The sequence below is a fragment of the Limanda limanda genome, chromosome 13 (genome assembly GCF_963576545.1).
Source record: "Limanda limanda chromosome 13, fLimLim1.1, whole genome shotgun sequence".
Taxonomy (NCBI): Eukaryota; Metazoa; Chordata; class Actinopteri; order Pleuronectiformes; family Pleuronectidae; genus Limanda; species Limanda limanda.
Window position 1 is genome coordinate 632,301 of NC_083648.1, and position 25,220 is coordinate 657,520.

A 25,220-nucleotide genomic window follows, 5' to 3' on the forward strand; every position below is an offset into this window, starting at 1 on the left:
CTCTGCTCTGGTGAGTGGGTTCCATCTCCTGAGAGAAGAACTGACTGAGAGTCACAACCTGTCTCAAGCAGCTGCAGCTGAAGAGTGAAGCTGAACTGAGATCAGTTAGAAACACTCTGAAGTTATTAACAACCAGAGTTTATCTCCAAGATTCAGCAGGAAACTGTGAAACATGAAGGATTCTGAACAGTTTGGTGGATTTGTTCCAGCTGCAGCTCTTCAGGAAGCAGAGGATCATGGGTAATATCCAGTGGGACGACTCAGTCAGAGTCAACACATTGATTCACTTTGTTCTAACAGAAAATCTCTTCCTCAGACACAGAGCCCAACAGAGTGATTCCCCTCATGTGGCTGCAGGGGGCGCTGCTGGTCACTCAGTGCTCCACAGTCAGTGTTGGATCATATTCTGCATGTTGTCTTTTATTTGATGCATGGTCCAGGTGCTTTGTCACTGACGTGGATTTGCTGCTCATGTGAATCCTCTCACAGTTTCTCATCAGCAGCTGTAACCACGATGACTCTGATGAAACCAGAATGATCAGAATCCATCTGATATGAAGCCGTGGTTTGAATCCCACTTCCCTCCTCTCTGGAGACGAGGCAGATCTGTGTGCTCAGGTTCTTGTACAGCCTCGTCTACACTTTGTATCACTGTGTGTCTACAAGAGCACAGTAGAACAGAGCGCTGTCTGCCAGGGTTAGATTGTTGATGGTCATTTCAGTTGATGATCTGGATGTTTTGGATTCGTATCGTTTGTCAGGATTACGTCCACGATTACTATATGACCTCGCTCCTTTGTAGAGAATAAACTGAGGAGCCTGAAGGTCAGAATCATGTCTGTACCAGAGAAGAAGAACATAATCTTCTGTTGTCTCATAGTCACATGTGAGTTTGACAGATTGTCCTTCACTTCCATTGACTTCTTTTATTCGAGGAGAGATTGTGTCTGCAGCTGTTAGTCCTGAGAGAGAAGAGAGAGAGAAGGAAACCAACATTGTTCATGAGGTTGAGACCAAAACACAGATTTACAGAAACTGCTCCACTGGAGCTGAGGTCAAAACTACATCACACAGGACGTCAAGACAAAGATCATTATGGGATTGAAACAGGCAAATATCATCTATTCCACAGGTTCAGTGAGACAGAGACTAGTTGTAGAACTCACCTATGAAGGGAGATAAAAACACAAAGAGGTGAAGCAACATGTCTTAGTCTTCGTAGTTGAAGCCAAACAGATGAACAATGTTCTTCCACTGCAGGAGAATGAAACCACTCAGCAGCCTCTCTGCTGCACAGTCGTCCTCAACATCCAGCTCATTGTGCTTTGACTTCCTCCAACATCTCTGCACTGGACACTCCAACCATCTCATTGGTCGAGTTGGACCGAAGTGGGCGGGGCCAGCTCATCACCTGTTACTGCTGTGAAACGATTCGTACGTGGAGACGACTCCAGCTTCAGGGAAACCGATGAAACTGCAACAGTAGAGTTCAGTATTATACGTCTTGTGATTTGTCCAATTGTGGTTTTGAACCAGTTTCAACTTTAAAGATAAAACAGCAGAGACGGGACAATATAGGTCGATGCCTCAAGTATAAAAACACATGACACAGTGAACATGACTCAGCATCTCGTCATCTTTGAGACTTTCTGTTATTTTATATATAAAATAATCTGCTGGTCATTCGTCTGTTTAATCATCACAACAAAGAATCTGGACTGGATCATAAGAAACACTGAGGTTTAACAGTGAGTGGCTCCCTCTAGTGGAGGATGAGGAGTTGTGTGTTTGCTCCACAGGTTTTTGTACAGAGTTGTGTAGTTTCCTGTCACTGTGGGCCTCACAGCACAGTAGTACACAGCAGAGTCTGTCACTGCAGCAGAGGAGATCTGCAGTTTGACATCAGCTCCAGACAGGTGAGTGAAGAACCTTGTTTCTGACTTCAGAGAATCTGACCTTCTTGTCTTATTCAACCCTGAGATGTACAGGAGGAACTCTGGTGCTTGTCCTGGATTCTGTCGATACCAGAAGAAATCATCACTACCAGTTATTGTCCTGTTGAAGTTGTAGGACAGAGTAACAGAGCTGCCTTCTACACTGAACTCTGCAGGCTGGTCTGGAGTCAGTTCATCACAGCTGACACCTACAGAAACAGAAACATGTGGTTAAAGACCATGTTAAACTCTGACTGTCTGTTCCAGTGGTTTCTAGAAACAGATCCTCTGAAGACATTTGTTCTTCCTGCTTTGACCGACCTTTCAGGATGAAGAGAAACAAAGGCCAGACTCCAGCGTGACGCAGAGGGAACATCTTACAGATCTGATGTCTGCTGTAGATATTGAATGCAGCACAGCAGGAGGTCTTTTCTGCTCTGCTCTTTTACAGTGTAGCTCCTCCCTCTCTGTCCGTCCTCTCATATCACTGCTTGTTACCAACACCTCAACCACACGTCGGGTTATTCTGCAGCTTTCAGCTCAAACACACAAACCTGTCATGAGGAGTTGTATGTTTGCTCCACAGGTTTTTGTACAGAGTTGTGTAGTTTCCTGTCACTGTGGGCTGCAGAGCACAGTAGTACACAGCAGAGTCAGACAGCTGCAGCTTCTGGATCTTCAGAGGAAATGAGGTCTGGTTGACAGCAGCATGTGTTCTTCTGTCCCTCTGTGTTTCTGCTGGATCATCTGCTTGTGTTGAGAAGCGTCGCAGGAGAAGCTTTGGGAAATCGTTGACTTGTTGTTTGTACCAGAGCAGAGTTGGACTTGGATCATTGGTCTGAAAAGTACAACCCAGTGTGAGTGTCTCTCCTTCAGCAGCAGTGAGGCCTCCGCTCGGCTGCATCACTCGGTCGTCTCCATCACACTCTGAGGAACAACACAACATGTAGAGGAAGAGACAAATCAAGAAAGAGGATTTCTGACTGACACCAGATCAGTAACATGTTCAACTGCTTCACGAGGAATCATGTTGTGTTTTCTTTCTTACTAAAGACCAGAGCAGCAAGAATCATCCAGAGCCGATGTTCCATCTCCACAACAAGGTTTAACTCAACAGGAGAAACTGGCTGAGGTTCAACCTTCAGTCTGACACGTGGTCTCCTCACAGCAGCAGTTATCACGCACACCTACTGACTTATATCGCCCTCTGGTGGAGGGAAGAAGCTGAGGTGAGCAGTGAGGAGAGGAGGCTTCTGGCAGCTGGAGTTTTTGTACAGAGTTGTGTAGTTTCCTGTCACTGTGGGCCTCTCAGCACAGTAGTACACAGCAGAGTCTGTCACTGCAGCAGAGGAGATGATCATGTGGATTTGGTTCTGCTCCATTTTAATCCTCAGTCCAGAGGTTGGAGCAGCTTCTTGTCCTGAAGCAGAGTGTGAGAGGAGGAACTCTGGTGCTTGTCCTGGATTCTGTCGATACCAGAAGAAATAATCCGTTGGGTTCACTTTGGAGGAGTTATAGGACAGAGTCACAGAGCTGCCTTCTACACTGAACTCTTCATTGTGGACCGGTGTGAGTTCTTCACCTCTGATTGCTAAAGGAGAAAAGTAACTCTGTTATTTAAGGATTCAAACACAATTCACACTGTGAAGTTTTAGGAATTGAACCTTTTTGTTCTGTTTAATGTAACAAACCTGTTAGAGTGGAGAGAAGCAGCAGAGAAGATAGAGCCTGATGCAGTGAGAGCATGTTGAATCCAGGTGATGTTGGTGCTTTGTAGATTGAACTGCTCTGAATATGGAAGCTCCTCTCTCTTCTATAGTTCAGTAGCAGCTCAGCTCCTCCCTGAATCTCTGCGTCTCCTCTGAGATCTGGACTTTCTCTTCCTCCACACTGGCAGCAACAGTTGGTTCAAGCTGCAGCTGGGATTTGTATTTGAGGGATCTTGTTCAACCTGAACTTCAACAAACTGAGGTGGTGAGAAGATGGATCCCCTCTTTAAGGTTTGGAAACATGAGATGATCATGTTTTATAAAGCTAATGATGAGTGGAAATCATTGCATCACTACTACCAACGTCAACTGGTGAGGAAAGAGAGTCTGATCAAATACTAGATGGTGAACATCAGAGGCAGAACAGAGAGATTTCAATTCAGCTGCTTTCATCAATTACACAGACAGAACAAGGATCTAAGCTCTAGACTCACACAAAGTCTGAAGGTGTTTGAGACCAAAACTCCACATGTGACAAACCTTCTGTCATAATCACTGGACTTCAGTGGAATTTTACTATAAACATGTTCAACAAAACCATGACATTTATGATTTATAGAAAAGTATTGATCCAAACTCAACATGTAAAGTGAAGATGAGAGGACCCAGCATTGAACCCTGTGGTACACCACACATTTAAGAACTATCCTACAGAACATTATGATTGTTGGAATTTGTTTTATTGTGAAACAAACGTCATCACAAACCACTGAGGTTTAACAGTGAGTGTCTCCCTCTAGTGGAGGATGAGGAGTTGTGTGTTTGCTCCACAGGTTTTTGTACAGAGTTGTGTAGTTTCCTGTCACTGTGGGCTGCAGAGCACAGTAGTACACAGCAGAGTCTGTCACTGCAGCAGAGGAGATCTGCAGTTTGACTCGTTTCTCAGTCGGGTTGATGTGAGCAGAGAAATCAGACAGAGTTGGATGAATGAATCCTTCCTCTGAGATGAGGAGCAGGAACTCTGGTCTTGATCTCTGCTGTTGTCGGTACCACTGGATGTTGTGGATGGATCCGTCATATTTACAGGTCAGGTTGATGTGTCTTCCCTCTGAAACTACTTCTTCAGTACTTTCTGACGTTATGCTGTCCATGGAACCCATGGCTGCAAGATGAGGATTATTCATGTCAGTAAGTCTGAAGAGAATCAAACATCAAGACACTCAACAGGTTCTTGACTTGTTCTTCTAAATGTGAGTAAATTGTTAAACTCCACAAATAAACGTCCTGTCATGAAATGCAGAAGAAAGGTTTAGATAATTCCACAGGTTCAGTGAGACAGAGACTAGTTGTAGAACTCACCTATGAAGGGAGATAAAAACACAAAGAGGTGAAGCAACATGTCTTAGTCTTCGTAGTTGAAGCCAAACAGATGAACAATGTTCTTCCACTGCAGGAGAATGAAACCACTCAGCAGCCTCTCTGCTGCACAGTCGTCCTCAACATCCAGCTCATTGTGCTTTGACTTCCTCCAACATCTCTGCACTGGACACTCCAACCATCTCATTGGTCGAGTTGGACTTCAGTGGGCGGGGCCAGCTCATCACCTGTTACTGCTGTGAAACGATTCGTACGTGGAGACGACTCCAGCTTCAGGGAAACCGATGAAACTGCAACAGTAGAGTTCAGTATTATACGTCTTGTGATTTGTCCAATTGTGGTTTTGAACCAGTTTCAACTTTAAAGATAAAACAGCAGAGACGGGACAATATAGGTCGATGCCTCAAGTATAAAAACACATGACACAGGGAACATGACTCAGCATCTCGTCATCTTTGACACTTTCTGTTATTTTATAGAATCTGGACTGGATCATAAGAAAGACTGAGGTTTAACAGTGAGTGGCTCCCTCTAGTGGAGGATGAGGAGTTGTGTGTTTGCTCCACAGGTTTTTGTACAGAGTTGTGTAGTTTCCTGTCACTGTGGGCTTCACAGCACAGTAGTACACAGCAGAGTCTGTCACTGCAGCAGAGGAGATCTGCAGTTTGACATCAGCTCCAGACAGGTGAGAGAAGAACCTTGTTTCTGACTCCAGAGAATCTGACCTTTTTGTCACATTCAACCCTGAGATGTACAGGAGGAACTCTGGTGCTTGTCCTGGATTCTGTCGATACCAGAAGAAATTATCACCACCAGTTATTATCCTGGAGAAGTTGTAGGACAGAGTAACAGAGCTGCCTTCTACACTGAACTCTGCAGGCTGGTCTGGAGTCAGTTCATCACAGCTGACACCTACAGAAACAGAAACATGTGGTTAAAGACCATGTTAAACTCTGACTGTCTGTTCCAGTGGTTTCTAGAAACAGATCCTCTGAAGACATTTGTTCTTCCTGCTTTGACCGACCTTTCAGGATGAAGAGAAACAAAGGCCAGACTCCAGCGTGACGCAGAGGGAACATCTTACAGATCTGATGTCTGCTGTAGATATTGAATGCAGCACAGCAGGAGGTCTTTTCTGCTCTGCTCTTTTACAGTGTAGCTCCTCCCTCTCTGTCCGTCCTCTCATATCACTGCTTGTTACCAACACCTCAACCACACGTCGGCTTTTTCTGCAGCTTTCAGCTCAAACACACAAACCTGTTCTTTGGTTCATTTTTCTGTTTCTTTCTTGTACTTGTGACACATTTCTGAATAAAAAAGTTTTCTTGTGAGATTTTGTCTGAAAACCCACATGACAACATAAACGTTAATATTCAAATGATTCTAAATTCTCTGAGATCCTGAAACATTGGACCAGTTGGTTTTACATTTCCTACACATGTTGTTGTTCAAGTTTCCTCAGTTGAATCTTAGTTAATTAACTTTATTTCAATCGTCTTTTTCCACTGAACTTGTCGTTTGTGAGCTTCTCTCCCGCTGCTTCCTGTGAGGCTGCTGAGTGATGGAGGATGAAGACACTCGCTATTTGAGGCTTTAACTAAAATCTGTGGAGTCTGTGGAAGTTCTGCTGAAAACTGGTTTGGTGTCTGTGTCGTAACATCTTGGACCAAATCAGTTCACTTGATGTGAGGTTGGTGCAGTGGCTCAGGTTGAGAGAGTAACAGTGAGTGGCTCCCCCTGGTGGAGGATGAGGAGTTGTGTGTTTGCTCCACAGGTTTTTGTACAGAGTTGTGTAGTTTCCTGTCACTGTGGGCTGCAGAGCACAGTAGTACACAGCAGAGTCAGACGGCTGCAGCTTCTGGATCTTCAGAGGAAATGATCTCGAGGTGGAATTCACTGTGGATGAAAATCTCTCTCTGAAGTCGTCTGCTGTGTTTCCTTCTCCCAGTAGAAAGCGGCTCAGGATGAACTTTGGTCTGTTGGCTCCTTCCTGTTTGTACCAGAAGAGATTCACACTAGTTGAGCTGCTGACGTATCGACAGCCAAGTGTTGCTGCTTCTCCTTCAGTCGCACTCACGTCTCCTTCTGGTTGCTGCACAAGGTCTTGTTGTGCTCGGCCTTCTGTAAAACAGCAGTAACAGCATCAGTGTGAGTCAGGTCAGTGTTGTGTTGATATCAGAGACACAGAGTTGTGTTGATATCAGAGACACAGAGTTGTGTTGATATCAGAGACACAGAGTTGTGTTGATATCAGAGACACAGAGTTGTGTTGATATCAGAGACACAGAGTTGTGTTCATACCAAGACACAGAGCAGCCAGCAGCACTGAGATGAACAGAGGCGTCATATCTGCAGAGTTGAGTCTCTGTGAGTAGAAAGAGGAAAGAAGCTGTGACTCTGTGTTTAGACTCAGATTAGAAGGAGGAGTCTCGGCTCCGTTCAGCCCGACTCACAGCTCTACCCCTCGCACACTTTTCATTCTCTCTCCTGTCCCACTGCATCTGGTCTTCTATGTCCTCAGTGTTGGAAACATCACAGTTTCCTCCTTCACATCTGCTGTAGATCCACTTTGCTGCAGAGCTGTTGTGAAGCTCCTCTGACTCTTTTATATCTCTAATCAGAAAGAGAACACGTTATCTCAGAATCAATAATTCAGTTCCATCTGACTTCTTATGTTCTTTGACACAGTTTTTCCTCTTGAATATGAACTCCCACTTCAGTATTTGTGGCTCAGATACAAAGTGGAGTTGCTGTGGAAGATCAAATCCTCCAATGAGGACTCTGATAAAGGTGGAACCCAGGATCTGGTCTGGAGCTTCCCCAGTTCCAGATGTTCTTTAAATGCAGCTGCTGCTAAGTGGCTGCACATGAACACACAGCTGCTCAGAACTCGGGGCTAAAACCAACGCTTCACTCACTGAGACATTGGCTCTGATGCAAGGGGGGGGCTTGGTTTGAGGGGCCGACACAATGTGTGAGCGTACAAGGTGGTCCAGCTCTGCTCTGGTGAGTGGGTTCCATCTCCTGAGAGAAGAACTGACTGAGAGTCACAACCTGTCTCAAGCAGCTGCAGCTGAAGAGTGAAGCTGAACTGAGATCAGTTAGAAACACTCTGAAGTTATTAACAACCAGAGTTTATCTCCAAGATTCAGCAGGAAACTGTGAAACATGAAGGATTCTGAACAGTTTGGTGGATTTGTTCCAGCTGCAGCTCTTCAGGAAGCAGAGGATCATGGGTAATATCCAGTGGGACGACTCAGTCAGAGTCAACACATTGATTCACTTTGTTCTAACAGAAAATCTCTTCCTCAGACACAGAGCCCAACAGAGTGATTCCCCTCATGTGGCTGCAGGGGGCGCTGCTGGTCACTCAGTGCTCCACAGTCAGTGTTGGATCATATTCTGCATGTTGTCTTTTATTTGATGCATGGTCCAGGTGCTTTGTCACTGACGTGGATTTGCTGCTCATGTGAATCCTCTCACAGTTTCTCATCAGCAGCTGTAACCACGATGACTCTGATGAAACCAGAATGATCAGAATCCATCTGATATGAAGCCGTGGTTTGAATCCCACTTCCCTCCTCTCTGTAGACGAGGCAGATCTGTGTGCTCAGGTTCTTGTACAGCCTCGTCTACACTTTGTATCACTGTGTGTCTCTAGTGCACAGTAGAACAGAGCGCTGTCTGCCAGGGTTAGATCCCTGATGGTCATTTCAGTTGATGATCTGGATGTTTCTGATTTGTATCGTTCATTAGTAGAACGTTGATATTTACTATATGACCTCGCTCCTTTGTAGAGAATAAACTGAGGAGCCTGAAGGTCAGAATCATGTCTGTACCAGTGAAGATAAACATAATCTGATGTTGTCTCATAGTCACATGTGAGTTTGACCGATTGTCCTTCACTTCTACTGACTTCTTTAATGCGAGGAGAGATTGTGTCTGCAGCTGTTAGTCCTGAGAGAGAAGAGAGAGAGAAGGAAACCAACATTGTTCATGAGGTTGAGACCAAAACACAGATTTACAGAAACTGCTCCACTGGAGCTGAGGTCAAAACTACATCACACAGGACGTCAAGACAAAGATCATTATGGGAGTGAAACAGGCAAATATCATCTATTCCACAGGTTCAGTGAGACAGAGACTAGTTGTAGAACTCACCTATGAAGGGAGATAAAAACACAAAGAGGTGAAGCAACATGTCTTAGTCTTCGTAGTTGAAGCCAAACAGATGAACAATGTTCTTCCACTGCAGGAGAATGAAACCACTCAGCAGCCTCTCTGCTGCACAGTCGTCCTCAACATCCAGCTCATTGTGCTTTGACTTCCTCCAACATCTCTGCACTGGACACTTCAACCATCTCATTGGTCGAGTTGGACCGAAGTGGGCGGGGCCAGCTCATCACCTGTTACTGCTGTGAAACGATTCGTACGTGGAGACGACTCCAGCTTCAGGGAAACCGATGAAACTGCAACAGTAGAGTTCAGTATTATACGTCTTGTGATTTGTCCAATTGTGGTTTTGAACCAGTTTCAACTTTAAAGATAAAACAGCAGAGACGGGACAATATAGGTCGATGCCTCAAGTATAAAAACACATGACACAGGGAACATGACTCAGCATCTCGTCATCTTTGAGACTTTCTGTTATTTTATATATTAAATAATCTGCTGGTCATTCGTCTGTTTAATCATCACAACAAAGAATCTGGACTGGATCATAAGAAACGCTGAGGTTTAACAGTGAGTGGCTCCCTCTAGTGGAGGATGAGGAGTTGTGTGTTTGCTCCACAGGTTTGTGTACAGAGTTGTGTAGTTTCCTGTCACTGTGGGCTGCAGAGCACAGTAGTACACAGCAGAGTCAGACAGCTGCAGCTTCTGGATCTTCAGAGGAAATGAGGTCTGGTTGACAGCAGCATGTGTTCTTCTGTCCCTCTGTGTTTCTGCTGGATCATCTGCTTGTGTTGAGAAGCGTCGCAGGAGAAGCTTTGGGAAATCGTTGACTTGTTGTTTGTACCAGAGCAGAGTTGGACTTGGATCATTGGTCTGAAAAGTACAACCCAGTGTGAGTGTCTCTCCTTCAGCAGCAGTGAGGCCTCCGCTCGGCTGCATCACTCGGTCGTCTCCATCACACTCTGAGGAACAACACAACATGTAGAGGAAGAGACAAATCAAGAAAGAGGATTTCTGACTGACACCAGATCAGTAACATGTTCAACTGCTTCACGAGGAATCATGTTGTGTTTTCTTTCTTACTAAAGACCAGAGCAGCAAGAATCATCCAGAGCCGATGTTCCATCTCCACAACAAGGTTTAACTCAACAGGAGAAACTGGCTGAGGTTCAACCTTCAGTCTGACACGTGGTCTCCTCACAGCAGCAGTTATCACGCACACCTACTGACTTATATCGCCCTCTAGTGGAGGGAAGAAGCTGAGGTGAGCAGTGAGGAGAGGAGGCTTCTGGCAGCTGGAGTTTGTGTACAGAGTTGTGTAGTTTCCTGTCACTGTGGGCCTCACAGCACAGTAGTACACAGCAGAGTCTGTCACTGCAGCAGAGGAGATGATCATGTGGATTTGGTTCTGCTCCACTTGAATCCTCAGTCCAGAGGTTGGAGCAGCTTCTTGTCCTGAAGCAGAGTGTGAGAGGAGGAACTCTGGTGCTTGTCCTGGATTCTGTCGGTACCAGAAGAAATAATCCCCTGGGTTCACTTTGGAGGAGTTATAGGACAGAGTCACAGAGCTGCCTTCTGCACTGAACTCTTCATTGTGGACCGGTGTGAGTTCTTCACCTCTGATTGCTAAAGGAGAAAAGTAACTCTGTTATTTAAGGATTCAAAGACAATTCACACTGAAGTTTTATGAATTGAACCTTTTTGTTCTGTTTAATGTAACAAACCTGTTAGAGTGGAGAGAAGCAGCAGAGAAGATAGAGCCTGATGCAGTGAGAGCATGTTGAATCCAGGTGATGTTGGTGCTTTGTAGATTGAACTGCTCTGAATATGGAAGCTCCTCTCTCTTCTATAGTTCAGTAGCAGCTCAGCTCCTCCCTGAATCTCTGCGTCTCCTCTGAGATCTGGACTTTCTCTTCCTCCACACTGGCAGCAACAGTTGGTTCAAGCTGCAGCTGGGATTTGTATTTGAGGGATCTTGTTCAACCTGAACTTCAACAAAGGTAACTGAGGTGGTGAGAAGATGGATCCCCTCTTTAAGGTTTGGAAACATGAGATGATCATGTTTTATAAACCTAATGATGAGTGGAAATCATTGCATCACTACTACCAACGTCAACTGGTGAGGAAAGAGAGTCTGATCAAATACTAGATGGTGAACATCAGAGGCAGAACAGAGAGATTTCAATTCAGCTGCTTTCATCAATTACACAGACAGAACAAGGATCTAAGTTCTAGACTCACACAAAGTCTGAAGGTGTTTGAGACCAAAACTCCACATGTGACAAACCTTCTGTCATAATCACTGGACATCAGTGGAATTTTACTATAAACATGTTCAACAAAACCATGAAATTGATGATTTTTAGAAGAATAATGATCCAAACTCAACATGTAAAGTGAAGATGAGAGGACCCAGCATTGAACCCTGTGGTACTTCACACATTTAAGAACTATCCTACAGAACCTGATGATTGTTAGAATTAGTTTTATTGTGAAACAAACGTCATCACAAACCACTGAGGTTTAACAGTGAGTGGCTCCCTCTAGTGGACAATGAGGAGTTTTGTGTTTGCTCCACAGGTTTTTGTACAGAGTTGTGTAGTTTCCTGTCACTGTGGGCTGCAGAGCACAGTAGTACACAGCAGAGTCTGTCACTGCAGCAGAGGAGATGATCATGTGGATTTGGTTCTGCTCCACTTTAATCCTCAGTCCAGAGGTTTGAGCAGCTGAAGAATATTGTGAGAGGAGGAACTCTGGTGCTTGTCCTGGATTCTGTCGATACCAGAAGAAATAATCATTACCAGTTATTGTCCTGTTGAAGTTGTAGGACAGAGTAACAGAGCTGCCTTCTACACTGAACTCTGCAGGCTGGTCTGGAGTCAGTTCATCACAGCTGACACCTACAGAAACAGAAACATGTGGTTAAAGACCATGTTAAACTCTGACTGTCTGTTCCAGTGGTTTCTAGAAACAGATCCTCTGAAGACATTTGTTCTTCCTGCTTTGACCGACCTTTCAGGATGAAGAGAAACAAAGGCCAGACTCCAGCGTGACGCAGAGGGAACATCTTACAGATCTGATGTCTGCTGTAGATATTGAATGCAGCAGAGCAGGAGGTCTTTTCTGCTCTGCTCTTTGACAGTGTAGCTCCTCCCTCTCTGTCCGTCCTCTCATATCACTGCTTGTTACCAACACCTCAACCACACGTCGGGTTATTCTGCAGCTTTCAGCTCAAACACACAAACCTGTTATTTGGGTCAATTTTCTGTTTCTTTCTTGTACTTGTGACACATTTCTGAACAATAAAGTTTTCTTGTAAGATATAGTGGTGTATTTTAGCTGATAACTCTTTTGAACATGGTCATAAACCACGATGACATGTTACCATCTTCAGTGTTGATTCTCAAACTCTTACACTCGTTAAACACTATCCCAGATGGTATGGAATGTATACGTTAACTCTCTCCCCCAGAGAATACTTTCGACCTGTACAATGAAGACGCCTTACACTACAAGATACTAAACATGCCCTTCTTTAGGCTGAAGACCCTGTTGTGTGATGTAATGTTATCTCTAGGTTTGGGGTCCCACCTCCAACCTATAAAACTTCTTGCCCTGCAGGGAGACTTCAGACTTCACCATTTGGCTGTGTGATTTCTCCGAGTCTCTAGAGCTCGTCCTGACCTGTACTACTTTGTTTAATAAACATCATTATTCTTGTAAGTACTGGGTCCGCGGTCCTTTTACTTCATCATCAACTTCTACAACAACACGGCGACCTCTCGGCCGACAATAATATACGTCAGACTTTGGCGTCACGTTGAACTGAGACGATTTGTGCACTGCGGCACCTCCAACAGCTTCAAAGCGGTGAGGATTTCTCATTTTGTTTGGACGCTGGTTGGTTCATTGGGGCTGTTGTATGTGTGTCTGTGTCTTTGCACACCAATAAACGACCTGTGTGTGGGGGTTTGTTGTGTTGTTTGATGTGAAGTGGAACTCCGTGCTAAATTTGATTTAATTTGCGTATTGCATGACGCAAATAGGGGGGAAATGAGATATTAAAGTTTAAAAAAGTAATAAGGTACAGGACATGGTTTAGAATAGCTTAATTGTAAAGATAAGGTGTGTTAAATGACATCGTGCAAGTTTAAAAAGCAGGTACCTCAACTTTTGTAAACAGTAAGACATATGTGGATTAATCACTGCGTTACAATTTGCTAAGGCATAGTCAGAAATTGAGCTAAAGGGACAAATTTGGGGATAACCTGGATCCAGGTCATTTGAATAAATAAATAAATAAATAAATGTAAAGGGAAAGGAGTAATGAGAGGAGGATAAGAGTAAGGAGATGACCACAGGGATCAGCCGCAAAATTGGATATTAAAGCCCTCAGAGAAGGACGAGCAGAACGGGCCTCAGTTTTAATAACTGGAGATGAAGAAATATACATCCGTGCAGGGCTGGACTGGGAGAACAAAACGGCCCGGGCATTTTTTGGCTCAGACCGGCCCACATAATTAGCCGAGCACATCTGCCATTAAATTGACGTAATTTATGTCTTCTAAATGTCTTAAAGTAGCTCATATTAAAAGTACTTAAGTATCAAAAGTATCTGGTGTTGAAATGTACTTAAGTATCAAAAGTACAAGAACTAAAATTAAAAATGCAAAGTGCTTTTTATAGTAGGTCTATACAGACACAAAACAACCCAAAATGTTTCTCCTCAAGATTTATCTCAACTGACTGAAAAATTACAACAACAATATGCATATAATGTATAATTTTACCAATTTTGAACCCTAGATGCTGAGGTTCAAATAGTAATGGACCAGTGCATCTGAACTTCTAATTAACTATAAACAAGTGCCTCTTGTGTCTGCCCAAGAACATTAATAAACCACAGTATAACCACTATACTATAGGCACACAAAATAAGACACTATCTCTATTCTAGAGGAAGTAAAAGTCGTAACAAGATTTCTGAAGGTGAACCTGCGGAGGGATAGACCAACCTCTCGCGCTGCACCTCCCCCCCCCCCCCCCCCCCAACGGCAAACACGCCACCGGACCTGCACATCTCAGGAGGGAGGGGGCAGCGAGTGAGAGAGAGAGAGAGAGAGAGAGAGAGAGAGAGAGAGAGAGAGAGAGAGAGAGAGAGAGTGAGAGAGAGAGAGAGAGAGAGAGAGAGGGGGGGGTGCGCCGTGGGTAGAGGCGTGCGACGCCAACCTCCGCTGCTCAAGTAACGAGCCAGTTTTGAGAATGTATTGAAAATTGAAAATGCGCGCTCACATGTCTGCCTCCACTCGCTCATCACTGTCGAGTCCTCCTCGCTCGTCTCCCGGCGCACCTGCTGCTGCTGGGCTGGTGAACCCGGCACCACATAGGTCCGTCAGTTTGGCACATTTAGCAGCCTCCACCTCCAGAGACTTCAGCTTTTTTCCCGATGCTTCTCAGCGCCACCCGGGCGTTTTTTTACTCTTATTATCCATTAAGTTAAGTTTCTGTCTCAGCAGCAGCCCCTCCCGCGACTCCCCCCGCCAATGCCATGAGGTCCCGCCCCCCCCTGGTTTGTGTTGTGATTGACAGCACTGTCAGGGCTCTCTGAGCCTGTCAGCCCATGATTGATTGACAATGACAAACAATAGACCAATAATATGTGTCGATGCTGGCAACACACTGCTAGCCCTCTGTAGCCAATTGGCCGGCCCAATTGGAGGGAATTTAGAGAGGAAGAAGAGAAAAAAAAAACAACAACAACATAGCGGACCAGACCGGCCCACATTGGGTCAACGGCCCACCGGGATTATGCCCGGTATGCCAGATGGCCAGTCCACCCCTGCATCCGTGTAATATGCTCCCGCGCTGACATTATTGACGAATTGCGTCGGATGTAGCCAGTCACCGGATATTTTCATCTCATTGGGTAGCAGAAATTAAGAAAAAGCGGCTGACTAGCTAGTTTCGTGGTGAAAAATGAGATCTCTGTCTGTGTGAGTTGAATCTGCAGTGTTGTTTTTTGGATGTGTGTGTGTGTATTTTGTTGTTTTCTGGCCAGAATTGACAAAATATGATTAAATAAAATATATGGGAGGACTATAAAAACATGAGCCTCGTAACAACACAATGAGCCTCTTTTAAGGGGACTTATGAACTATGAACCTCCCTTATAAGAGGACGTAATGACATGATGAGTCTCGTTAGGGGGACTTAATAAATATAACCATTCATTCCCTTCACTGGTTCCCGTTTTTTCTCCATGTGCTGGTGTGTGTGTATGATGAATGTGGACATGGCTGTGTGAGAAAAGATAAGTGCAGCAGGAGCTGGTCTGTTTGGTCTAAAATTAACAAAAGTTTTTATGATTGATTATATTTATATGTTGTGATTACAAATGGGAAATTTGGTAAACTACAAGGACAGACATTTTGCTCTCTATATTAAATAAAATAATTAGCGACGGGAGTCTGCCTCCCCTGCTACTACAGCCCCCACCTTTTTGGTGTGTCTGTGTGTTTCTCCTGTGTAAACATTCCCTCTGCACCCCTCCAAGTTGGAGCAAGGAGGGGAGTTTTAGAAATATGAGGGGGATTGTCACTGTGATTTACATTCTCTTGTGGATCACATTTTAAAGAACTCTCTTTCTCTTTTTCTCTCTCGTGTAATAAGAAATAGATAAAATAAAGTGTGGGGTGAGAGTTTTAGGAACTCCTTTAACAAATAACAGGAATTACCCTTATGCGTTTTGCAACAGAGATCTAAATAGACTCTCAAAAAGAGGAGAGAGAGCTGTTTAAAATATTAAAGGAACTTTGACTGTTGAACAAGTCGGGGTTTAAATTAGGAAAACAACATTGTTGGCTAAATTAAACAAAAATCACTGAAAGAGGCCTCTCCTCAGTTCCCCTGAGAGAAAAACATCTGTTCAGAGAATGGGGAGTTTGCATTGAGGGGAGCATAATAAATCCTCTAAAAACTTTAGTGCAGTGACATGAGGGGAGATCTTTAAGGTCTCACCTATGTAATTTACACCATTCTGTAAGACACAGGGACAAGAGTCACAAAGAGTTTAAGAAAACAACTTTTTAATGAGGTTTTAGTTTAAACTAAACATTATAATTTGTTTGTTTCTTTATGATAAAGCGAGACTGTGCAGACAGCATAAGGAAATAAAATTGCTTGTTTAAACCAGCTAGATTAGATATGGCTGTAGTTCTATAAAAATCTTTGACCGCTTGAACTTTTTATTTCATTTAGTTTTCATTATGTTCAACAACACCTAGTTATGGGTTCACTTTGGGAATAAATTGGGTTTAATTTGGCATCTTAGACTTTAAATAATGGATAAAGATCATTTTAATAAACGGGTAGAGGAAATTATTTGCATTGACTAGACAATGCAAATGTGCTGGTTTCAAGACTGTTATAAAGCTACACTAAGGGCTGGTATAAAATAAGTCAATACAGCCATGAATAAATAATAAACTATTGAGAACTTTAAAGATATAAATAGAATAAAATAAACTAAAATATACAGTGATGATGCGTTGTGTGCAGTTACAACTGGTGTTTAAAAAGAGAAAAAACATCTGTTGCAGATAATATGTGCAAGTGTGATGCTCACATTTTAATAATGGCCCAGAGCAAGTTCAGCAGCAAAAACAGCAACTAGCGAGTCACTCTCTGTCTCACATTTTCTCTGATAATAAAAGTTAACGCATGGGATGAATCATGTTTAGAAAGGATGTTGGCTGAAATTTTTACAACATTGGTTAACACAGACTCATAACTGTGTCCACAATAACAGCAGTTTATTTTCTCCAACAGTATTATAGTTGATACATCTTTGATACATGTGACTCAATGTATAGAAAAAATTAACTGGATCCACATGCCTATGTAAACTGTCCAAATAGTTTATGACTCAGTTTAACGATCTCTTTCCAGTTGCATATACAAACTATCTATATGGTTTATGACCCGGACTGGTTTAGTGGTCTGAAATATGCATGAACTGAAAGCTGTCGGATCCTTTTTATTGCCTGCTCTCCCTCGAAAGAACTGATGATGATTATATTACTAAGTTTCTTACAACAGCGTTTTGGAGATTGATTGAAGACTTATGGTAACTAATGCTTAAAATGAAGAATTTCTTTACATAAGTGAATGAAAAAATAAGATTTGGAAAATGGAACTGATCTAAATAGTCCTAATATGGACTGCATGTGAAGGACCTAATACGACACTAAAACTGATAATCATATTGAATCACCTATGATGCTGTTGAAAGGACCTGATGGTTTCATAAAGATACTTAATCATTGTTTGTTTCTTTTCCCTTATGATGAGTGGGAATTGAGGTGGACAGATGAGAAGACAACTGGCTGGTGCAACACGGCCTGAAGCTTGCTGACATCTGCATGTGCAGTTCCTGTCTCCAGACTGATCAAGGGGGGTACAGTTGACACACAAACTCTATAGCAAAAAACTGCATTTACATATTTGTATGTGTTCTCACTTATAGTTATTATTGCTGATACACATTTTAACCTGCTTTCATTTGTGAGCTATTATAAGAATATTAATAGAGCACATCATCTGTTTACATACACATGCAATACTAAATGCTTTAGTCAGTTAAACCGAAAAACAAGATATGAGGATTGGCAAAGGACTGACCAGTCTATACATTTGATTAATTACTGGAATTTGATTGTTTGGTCTTAACTCCCGCTGAGAAGTTGCAAAAGTGAGTTTCATCGTTTGTGCGTGTTTCATTCTGATCTGAGCTGTGTTGGAGATTCGATATTGTGGCTGTTTGACGATTTTAGATAAATATTGGGTGAATGTCTTGCTGCAACCAGAAGCACATTTAGTGACAGTCAGTCACTTGTGGGAACGCGTGATCTTTTTGTCAAACATTATATGCGGATTTTAAGTTCCGATATTACATTAATAAGCTTTGACTCCTTTAGAGTTGGGAAGTCAATTTCATTTATATCAGTTGTGGTGAATAAGTGGTTTTGCTACATGAATGAATAGATATGTTGGTTGATTTGTTGATTTATTGATTGAAAACAACAAAGGGGGGAGGAGTAATCTGAATAGCTTTAAGTAGCTTCAAATCTTAGCTATTACATTTTTAATTTACAATAAGGGAACAAAAGGAAGCTGCTACTATGGGGAAAAAGGACACTAAAAATCCAAAAGTAATTACTCCTGTTGACGTAGTACAGAAAAATAATCCTTTAATTAAAGACATCAACATTGCAAAAATATCTGAAAAATGGCAGAAGCGCTGGCCTGAAATTGACCAACCATGGCCGGTAGAGGGGACTTTCAACCCAGATGTAATTAAAATAATTCAATTACTTGTGTCCACCTACAAGGTAGGACAAAAGGAGGGGGAAAAGGGACAGAAACGCAGAGAAAAGAAGGAAGTGGAGCTCGGCATTCTCCAGTTGTTTAAAAATGAGGGTCAGAAACTGAACAAAGCTGCAAATGATAAGAGAGATAAAGACGTAGAAGATATGGGACAAGCAGAAGCAACAATAACGATGTATCCAAGTTCCAAAAGTAAGGAGAGAACAACAAGTTTGGGAACCAGGATCAGAAGGATGGAAAATGCATACGATAATGATCAGAGGGATCCTGAAGGGACCATGGGAGGATATGACCCTTCAGTCAGGCGGTTCCAGCCATCATCGGTGGTTCCTTTCGTCTCCTACCCACAGCCAGCTCTTTATCAAGCACAGACCTGGAGAGGAAGGTTTAATCCTAATTTTCAAAAACGTTTAGAAGAATGTTTTAATTGTGGACAATTAGGTCATTTTGCCCATGAGTGCAACAGGTCAAGAGGAAGTTTCAGAGGAAATTTCAGAGGAAATTTCAGAGGAAACTTCAGAGGAGGATTCAGGGGCCAATCAGGGCCACCCAGGGGACCGTTGAACCCTTACAGGGGCCCAGAACCAGGATTCTAGAGGTGCCCTGAAGAATCGAAGGGGGATGTCAGCTGATAGTATCTGGGCCGGAGAGAGATCCAACAATAGAGGTGAAAGTAAATAATCGACCATTGAAAGTGATGCTGGATAGCGGAGCTGTTTTTACTTGTATTCGGCCTGAAGATGTTATACATCTCCCCATGTCCGGTCAATGGATAGGGACAATCGGGTTTGAGGGAATAAAACAGCTGATAGCTCTTACAGAACCAATTGAGCTCTGCTACAAAAATCAGAAACTTAAAATACCCATATTAGTATCAGAACATACACCTATTGCACTTTTGGGAAGAGATGCTTTGTGTAAATTGGAGTGTACAATAAAGTGTTCACCAGGTGGCTGTCTGGTGGAAGTGCCAAACAAAATTCTTCACTAATCATTGATGACATGATTTGCGATTCATCCAAGGTTTCTAAGTTGTCAACGTCGCAGTACAACAATGTGCTTTGTCTGTTCCAAATCTTTAAACAATCCTTTAGCAATGATTCTCTTGTGTTGATCTGGTAAATGCATTTTTTAGCATTCAAATTGAGAAAGATAGACAATATTGTTTTGTGTTTGAGTCTTACAGAGAAAGTAACACTCTGCATGTCTATGTCAGTGCTATTTACGACCAGGCACTGAAAGAAAGCTTAAAAATCATTAGAAATAACACCAGGAAGAACACTCTACCCTGACTTCATGCAGGCCCTGACTGGCCTCCAACACAGGCAGTTTATGAGAAAGGGGGGCTACATGACATCAGTGCTACTCCCACATCATGCAGGCAATAGGAGACCTGCAGCAGTGAAACTTGATCTTGTTGGTGTGTGAAGAATATTCGCAGAAGCCTATAGGAGATGCGTTTGGCCTGTTGGAAAACGCTGGATGGTGTGCAAATCCTTAGTTATTTCATAGTTTCTTATTACATTAGTGATGTGTTTCCAGGGGGGAAATGGAAAATGTGACTTATAATTTCTCATTTACTTATAGAATGTTAATCTGTATTGATGTTTTAATCTGTTTTGTATGCAAAGATACTGGTTTTCTTTTCTTTCATTCTAGAACATATTGGGGGACGATCACTATGAGGGTGGATTGTTCAGGGACTCTGATGTGTTGAATGGTTTCAAACACTTTCAACATGAACAATACAAATGGACTGAAGGACTCTGGACAACGATACAACATCCAGATTCAAGACGTCATCGATACTACAACTGAGAGTCAATGCTGCTGAGAAACTGCAGTGATATATATTCTTATGTTTTACATATATTGTATGACTAATATTAAAAGTGAATTATATTCTTTGTGTGTTAATTACCGGGAAAAATTATGTTTTCTGTTATTAGGTAAATATACTGGGACCTCAGATGTTTTCTTTATTTTCTTGACGCTTAGGGACAGTGGGGCTAGGCAGGTGAAGGTCCTTTCGAGGGTCCAATGGGATGACCAGCCTGACCTTGGACATTATTTTGTTTTTATTTACTGAGAGTTCCATATGTATTTGCTTAAAGTCATTCCCTTACACAATTACTAAACTTCCTCATTTCAGTGGTATAGGAGTACTATATATGGTCGCCTAGGCAGAGGGGCCGTGAGAGAATTTTCCTGTCTAGATTGTTTGATGGATAATATCAAGAAAGATAGCTGCCAGACTGGGTTTTTCGCTCTCACAATTAAACTCCTAAACACAGTTGCTTTATTATTGGAATTATACGTCTGTATGTTTTCAAGACCGTATCTAGTCTCGAAGGGGGGAATATGTGGTGTATTTTAGCTGATAACTCTTTTGAACATGGTCATAAACCACGATGACATGTTACCATCTTCAGTGTTGATTCTCAAACTCTTACACTCGTTAAACACTATCCCAGATGGTATGGAATGTATACGTTAACTCTCTCCCCCAGAGAATACTTTCGACCTGTACAATGAAGACGCCTTACACTACAAGATACTAAACATGCCCTTATTTAGGCTGAAGACCCTGTTGTGTGATGTAATGTTATCTCTAGGTTTGGGGTCCCACCTCCAACCTATAAAACTTCTTGCCCTGCAGGGAGACTTCAGACTTCACCATTTGGCTGTGTGATTTCTCCAAGTCTCTAGAGCTCGTCCTGACCTGTACTACTTTGTTTAATAAACATCATTATTCTTGTAAGTACTGGGTCCGCGGTTCTTTTACTTCATCATCAACTTCTACAACAACACGGCGACCTCTCGGCCGACAAGAATATACGTCAATATTGTCTGAAAAGCCACATGACAGCATCAACGTTCATATTCAAATGATTCTAAATTCTCTGAGATCCTGAAACATTGGACCAGTTGGTTTTACATTTCCTACACATGTTGTTGTTCAAGTTTTCTCAGTTGAATCTCAGTTAATTAACTTTATTTCAAGCGTCTTTTTCCACTGAACTTGTCGTTTGTGAGCTTCTCTCCCGCTGCTTCCTGTGAGGCTGCTGAGTGATGGAGGATGAAGACACTCGCTATTTGAGGCTTTAACTAAAATCTGTGGAGTCTGTGGAAGTTCTGCTGAAAACTGGTTTGGTGTCTGTGTCGTAACATCTTGGACCAAATCAGTTCACTTGATGTGAGGTTGGTGCAGTGGCTCAGGTTGAGAGAGTAACAGTGAGTGGCTCCCTCTGGTGGAGGATGAGGAGTTGTGTGTTTGCTCCACAGGTTTTTGTACAGAGTTGTGTAGTTTCCTGTCACTGTGGGCTGCAGAGCACAGTAGTACACAGCAGAGTCAGACGGCTGCAGCTTCTGGATCTTCAGAGGAAATGATCTCGAGGTGGAATTCACTGTGGATGAAAATCTCTCTCTGAAGTCGTCTGCTGTGTTTCCTTCTCCCAGTTGAATTCGGCTCAGGATGAATTTTGGTCTGTTGGCTCCTTCCTGTTTGTACCAGAGGAGAGACGCACTAGTTGAGCTGCTGACGTATCGACAGCCAAGTGTTGCTGCTTCTCCTTCAGTCGCACTCACGTCTCCTTCTGGTTGCTGCACAAGGTCTTGTTGTGCTCGGCCTTCTGTAAAACAGCAGTAACAGCATCAGTGTGAGTCAGGTCAGTGTTGTGTTGGTATCAGAGACACAGAGTTGTGTTGATATCAGAGACACAGAGTTGTGTTGATATCAGAGACACAGAGTTGTGTTGATACCAGAGACACAGAGTTGTGTTCATACCAAGACACAGAGCAGCCAGCAGCACTGAGATGAACAGAGGCGTCATATCTGCAGAGTTGAGTCTCTGTGAGTAGAAAGAGGAAAGAAGCTGTGACTCTGTGTTTAGACTCAGATTAGAAGGAGGAGTCTCGGCTCCGTTCAGCCCGACTCACAGCTCTACCCCTCGCACACTTTTCATTCTCTCTCCTGTCCCACTGCACCTGGTCTTCTATGTGCTCAGTGTTGGAAACATCACAGTTTCCTCCTTCATATCTGCTGTAGATCCACTTTGCTGCAGAGCTGTTGTGAAGCTCCTCTGACTCTTTTATATCTCTAATCAGAAAGAGAACACGTTATCTCAGAATCAATATTTCAGCTCCATCTGACTTCTTATGTTCTGTGACACAGTTTTTCCTCTTGAATATAAACTCCCACTTCAGTATTTGTGGCTCATATACAAAGTGGAGTTGCTGTGGAAGATCAAATCCTCCAATGAGGACTCTGATAAAGGTGGAACCCAGGATCTGGTCTGGAGCTTCCCCAGTTCCAGATGTTCTTTAAATGCAGCTGCTGCTAAGTGGCTGCACATGAACACACAGCTGCTCAGAACTCGAGGCTAAAACCAACGCTTCACTCACTGAGACATTGGCTCTAATACAAGGGGGGGGGGGCTTGGTTTGAGGGGCCGACACAATGTGTGAGCGTACAAGGTGGTCCAGCTCTGCTCTGGTGAGTGGGTTCCATCTCCTGCGAGAAGAACTGACTGAGAGTCACAACCTGTCTCAAGCAGCTGCAGCTGAAGAGTGAAGCTGAACTGAGATCAGTTAGAAACACTCTGAAGTTATTAACAACCAGAGTTTATCTCCAAGATTCAGCAGGAAACTGTGAAACATGAAGGATTCTGAACAGTTTGGTGGATTTGTTCCAGCTGCAGCTCTTCAGCTTCAGGAAGCAGAGGATCATGGGTAATATCCAGTGGGACGACTCAGTCAGAGTCAACACATTGATTCACTTTGTTCTGTAGTGTATTCACTAGAGTAAAAGATTTTAGCATGTGTTTAAATATAATGACAGGCTGATATTTATGATGTCTATTTTGGTGACTCTCAGACATTCTCAGAGAGTCTTTCAGTTGTCTATTCAAGTAGGTCTTTCATAGTTTGGAAGGACCTTTGACCTAGGGAATGACCTCTTACCAGCACATGGATGGAGGTGAGGGTAGATCCTTGACCAGTGTATTCTCATCTTCATGTACTAAACACGTCCTTATTAGGAGGCCTTAGGTGAGATGACATATTACCCGAAGCCATGGGTGGAACTAACCTCTCCATATAATGTGTGTTTGACCATGGCCTGTCAGACTTCACCATTTGGCTGTGTGATTTCTCCGAGTTCTAGATCTCGTCCTGACCTGTGAAACTTCTGTGTAATAAACATTATTATACTTGTTAGTACTGGGTCCACGTTCCTTTCCTTCACCATCAACTTCTACAACCACATCAACCTCTCGGCTGACCAGAAATACACGTCAGTTCTAACAGAAAATCTCTTCCTCAGACACAGAGCCCAACAGAGTGATTCCCCTCATGTGGCTGCAGGGGGCGCTGCTGGTCACTCAGTGCTCCACAGTCAGTGTTGGATCATATTCTGCATGTTGTCTTTTATTTGATGCATGGTCCAGGTGCTTTGTCACTGACGTGGATTTGCTGCTCATGTGAATCCTCTCACAGTTTCTCATCAGCAGCTGTAACCACGATGACTCTGATGAAACCAGAATGATCAGAATCCATCTGATATGAAGCCGTGGTTTGAATCCCACTTCCCTCCTCTCTGGAGACGAGGCAGATCTGTGTGCTCAGGTTCTTGTACAGCCTCGTCTACACTTTGTATCACTGTGTGTCTCGAAGAGCACAGTAGAACAGAGCGCTGTCTGCCAGGGTTAGTTTGCTGATGGTCATTTCAGTTGATGATTCGGATGTTTTGGATTCGTATCGTTCGTCAGGAATATGTTCACGATCACTATATGACCTCACTCCTTTGTAGAGAATAAACTGAGGAGCCTGAAGGTCAGAATCATGTCTGTACCAGAGAAGTAAAACATAATCTGATGTTGTCTCATAGTCACATGTGAGTTTGACCGATTGTCCTTCACTTCTACTGACTTCTTTTATGAGAGGAGAGATGGTGTCTGCAGCTCTTAGTCCTGAGAGAGAAGAGAGAGAGAAGGAAACCAACATTGTTCATGAGGTTGAGACCAAAACACAGATTTACAGAAACTGCTCCACTGGAGCTGAGGTCAAAACTACATCACACAGGACGTCAAGACAAAGATCATTATGGGATTGAAACAGGCAAATATCATCTATTCCACAGGTTCAGTGAGACAGAGACTAGTTGTAGAACTCACCTATGAAGGGAGATAAAAACACAAAGAGGTGAAGCAACATGTCTTAGTCTTCGTAGTTGAAGCCAAACAGATGAACAATGTTCTTCCACTGCAGGAGAATGAAACCACTCAGCAGCCTCTCTGCTGCACAGTCGTCCTCAACATCCAGCTCATTGTGCTTTGACTTCCTCCAACATCTCTGCACTGGACACTTCCACCATCTCATTGGTCGAGTTGGACTTCAGTGGGCGGGGCCAGCTCATCACCTGTTACTGCTGTGAAACGATTCGTACGTGGAGACGACTCCAGCTTCAGGGAAACCGATGAAACTGCAACAGTAGAGTTCAGTATTATACGTCTTGTGATTTGTCCAATTGTGGTTTTGAACCAGTTTCAACTTTAAAGATAAAACAGCAGAGACGGGACAATATAGGTCGATGCCTCAAGTATAAAAACACATGACACAGGGAACATGACTCAGCATCTCGTCA

General features: G+C 43.2%; 1 gene segment (V, D, J or C); it reads right to left on the reverse strand.

The window, feature by feature from the left end:
* Window positions 1-6,818: 6,818 nt before the first annotated feature.
* On the reverse strand, window positions 6,819-7,382 carry LOC133018450 (T cell receptor alpha variable 12-2-like; the record flags this gene model as incomplete). The annotated part of the segment is given in 2 exon segments: window positions 6,819-7,141; window positions 7,322-7,382. Coding segments are annotated over 2 exon segments (369 nt in total), but the record flags the coding sequence as incomplete, so codon positions are not given.
* Between the last annotated feature and the right edge of the window lie 17,838 nt (window positions 7,383-25,220).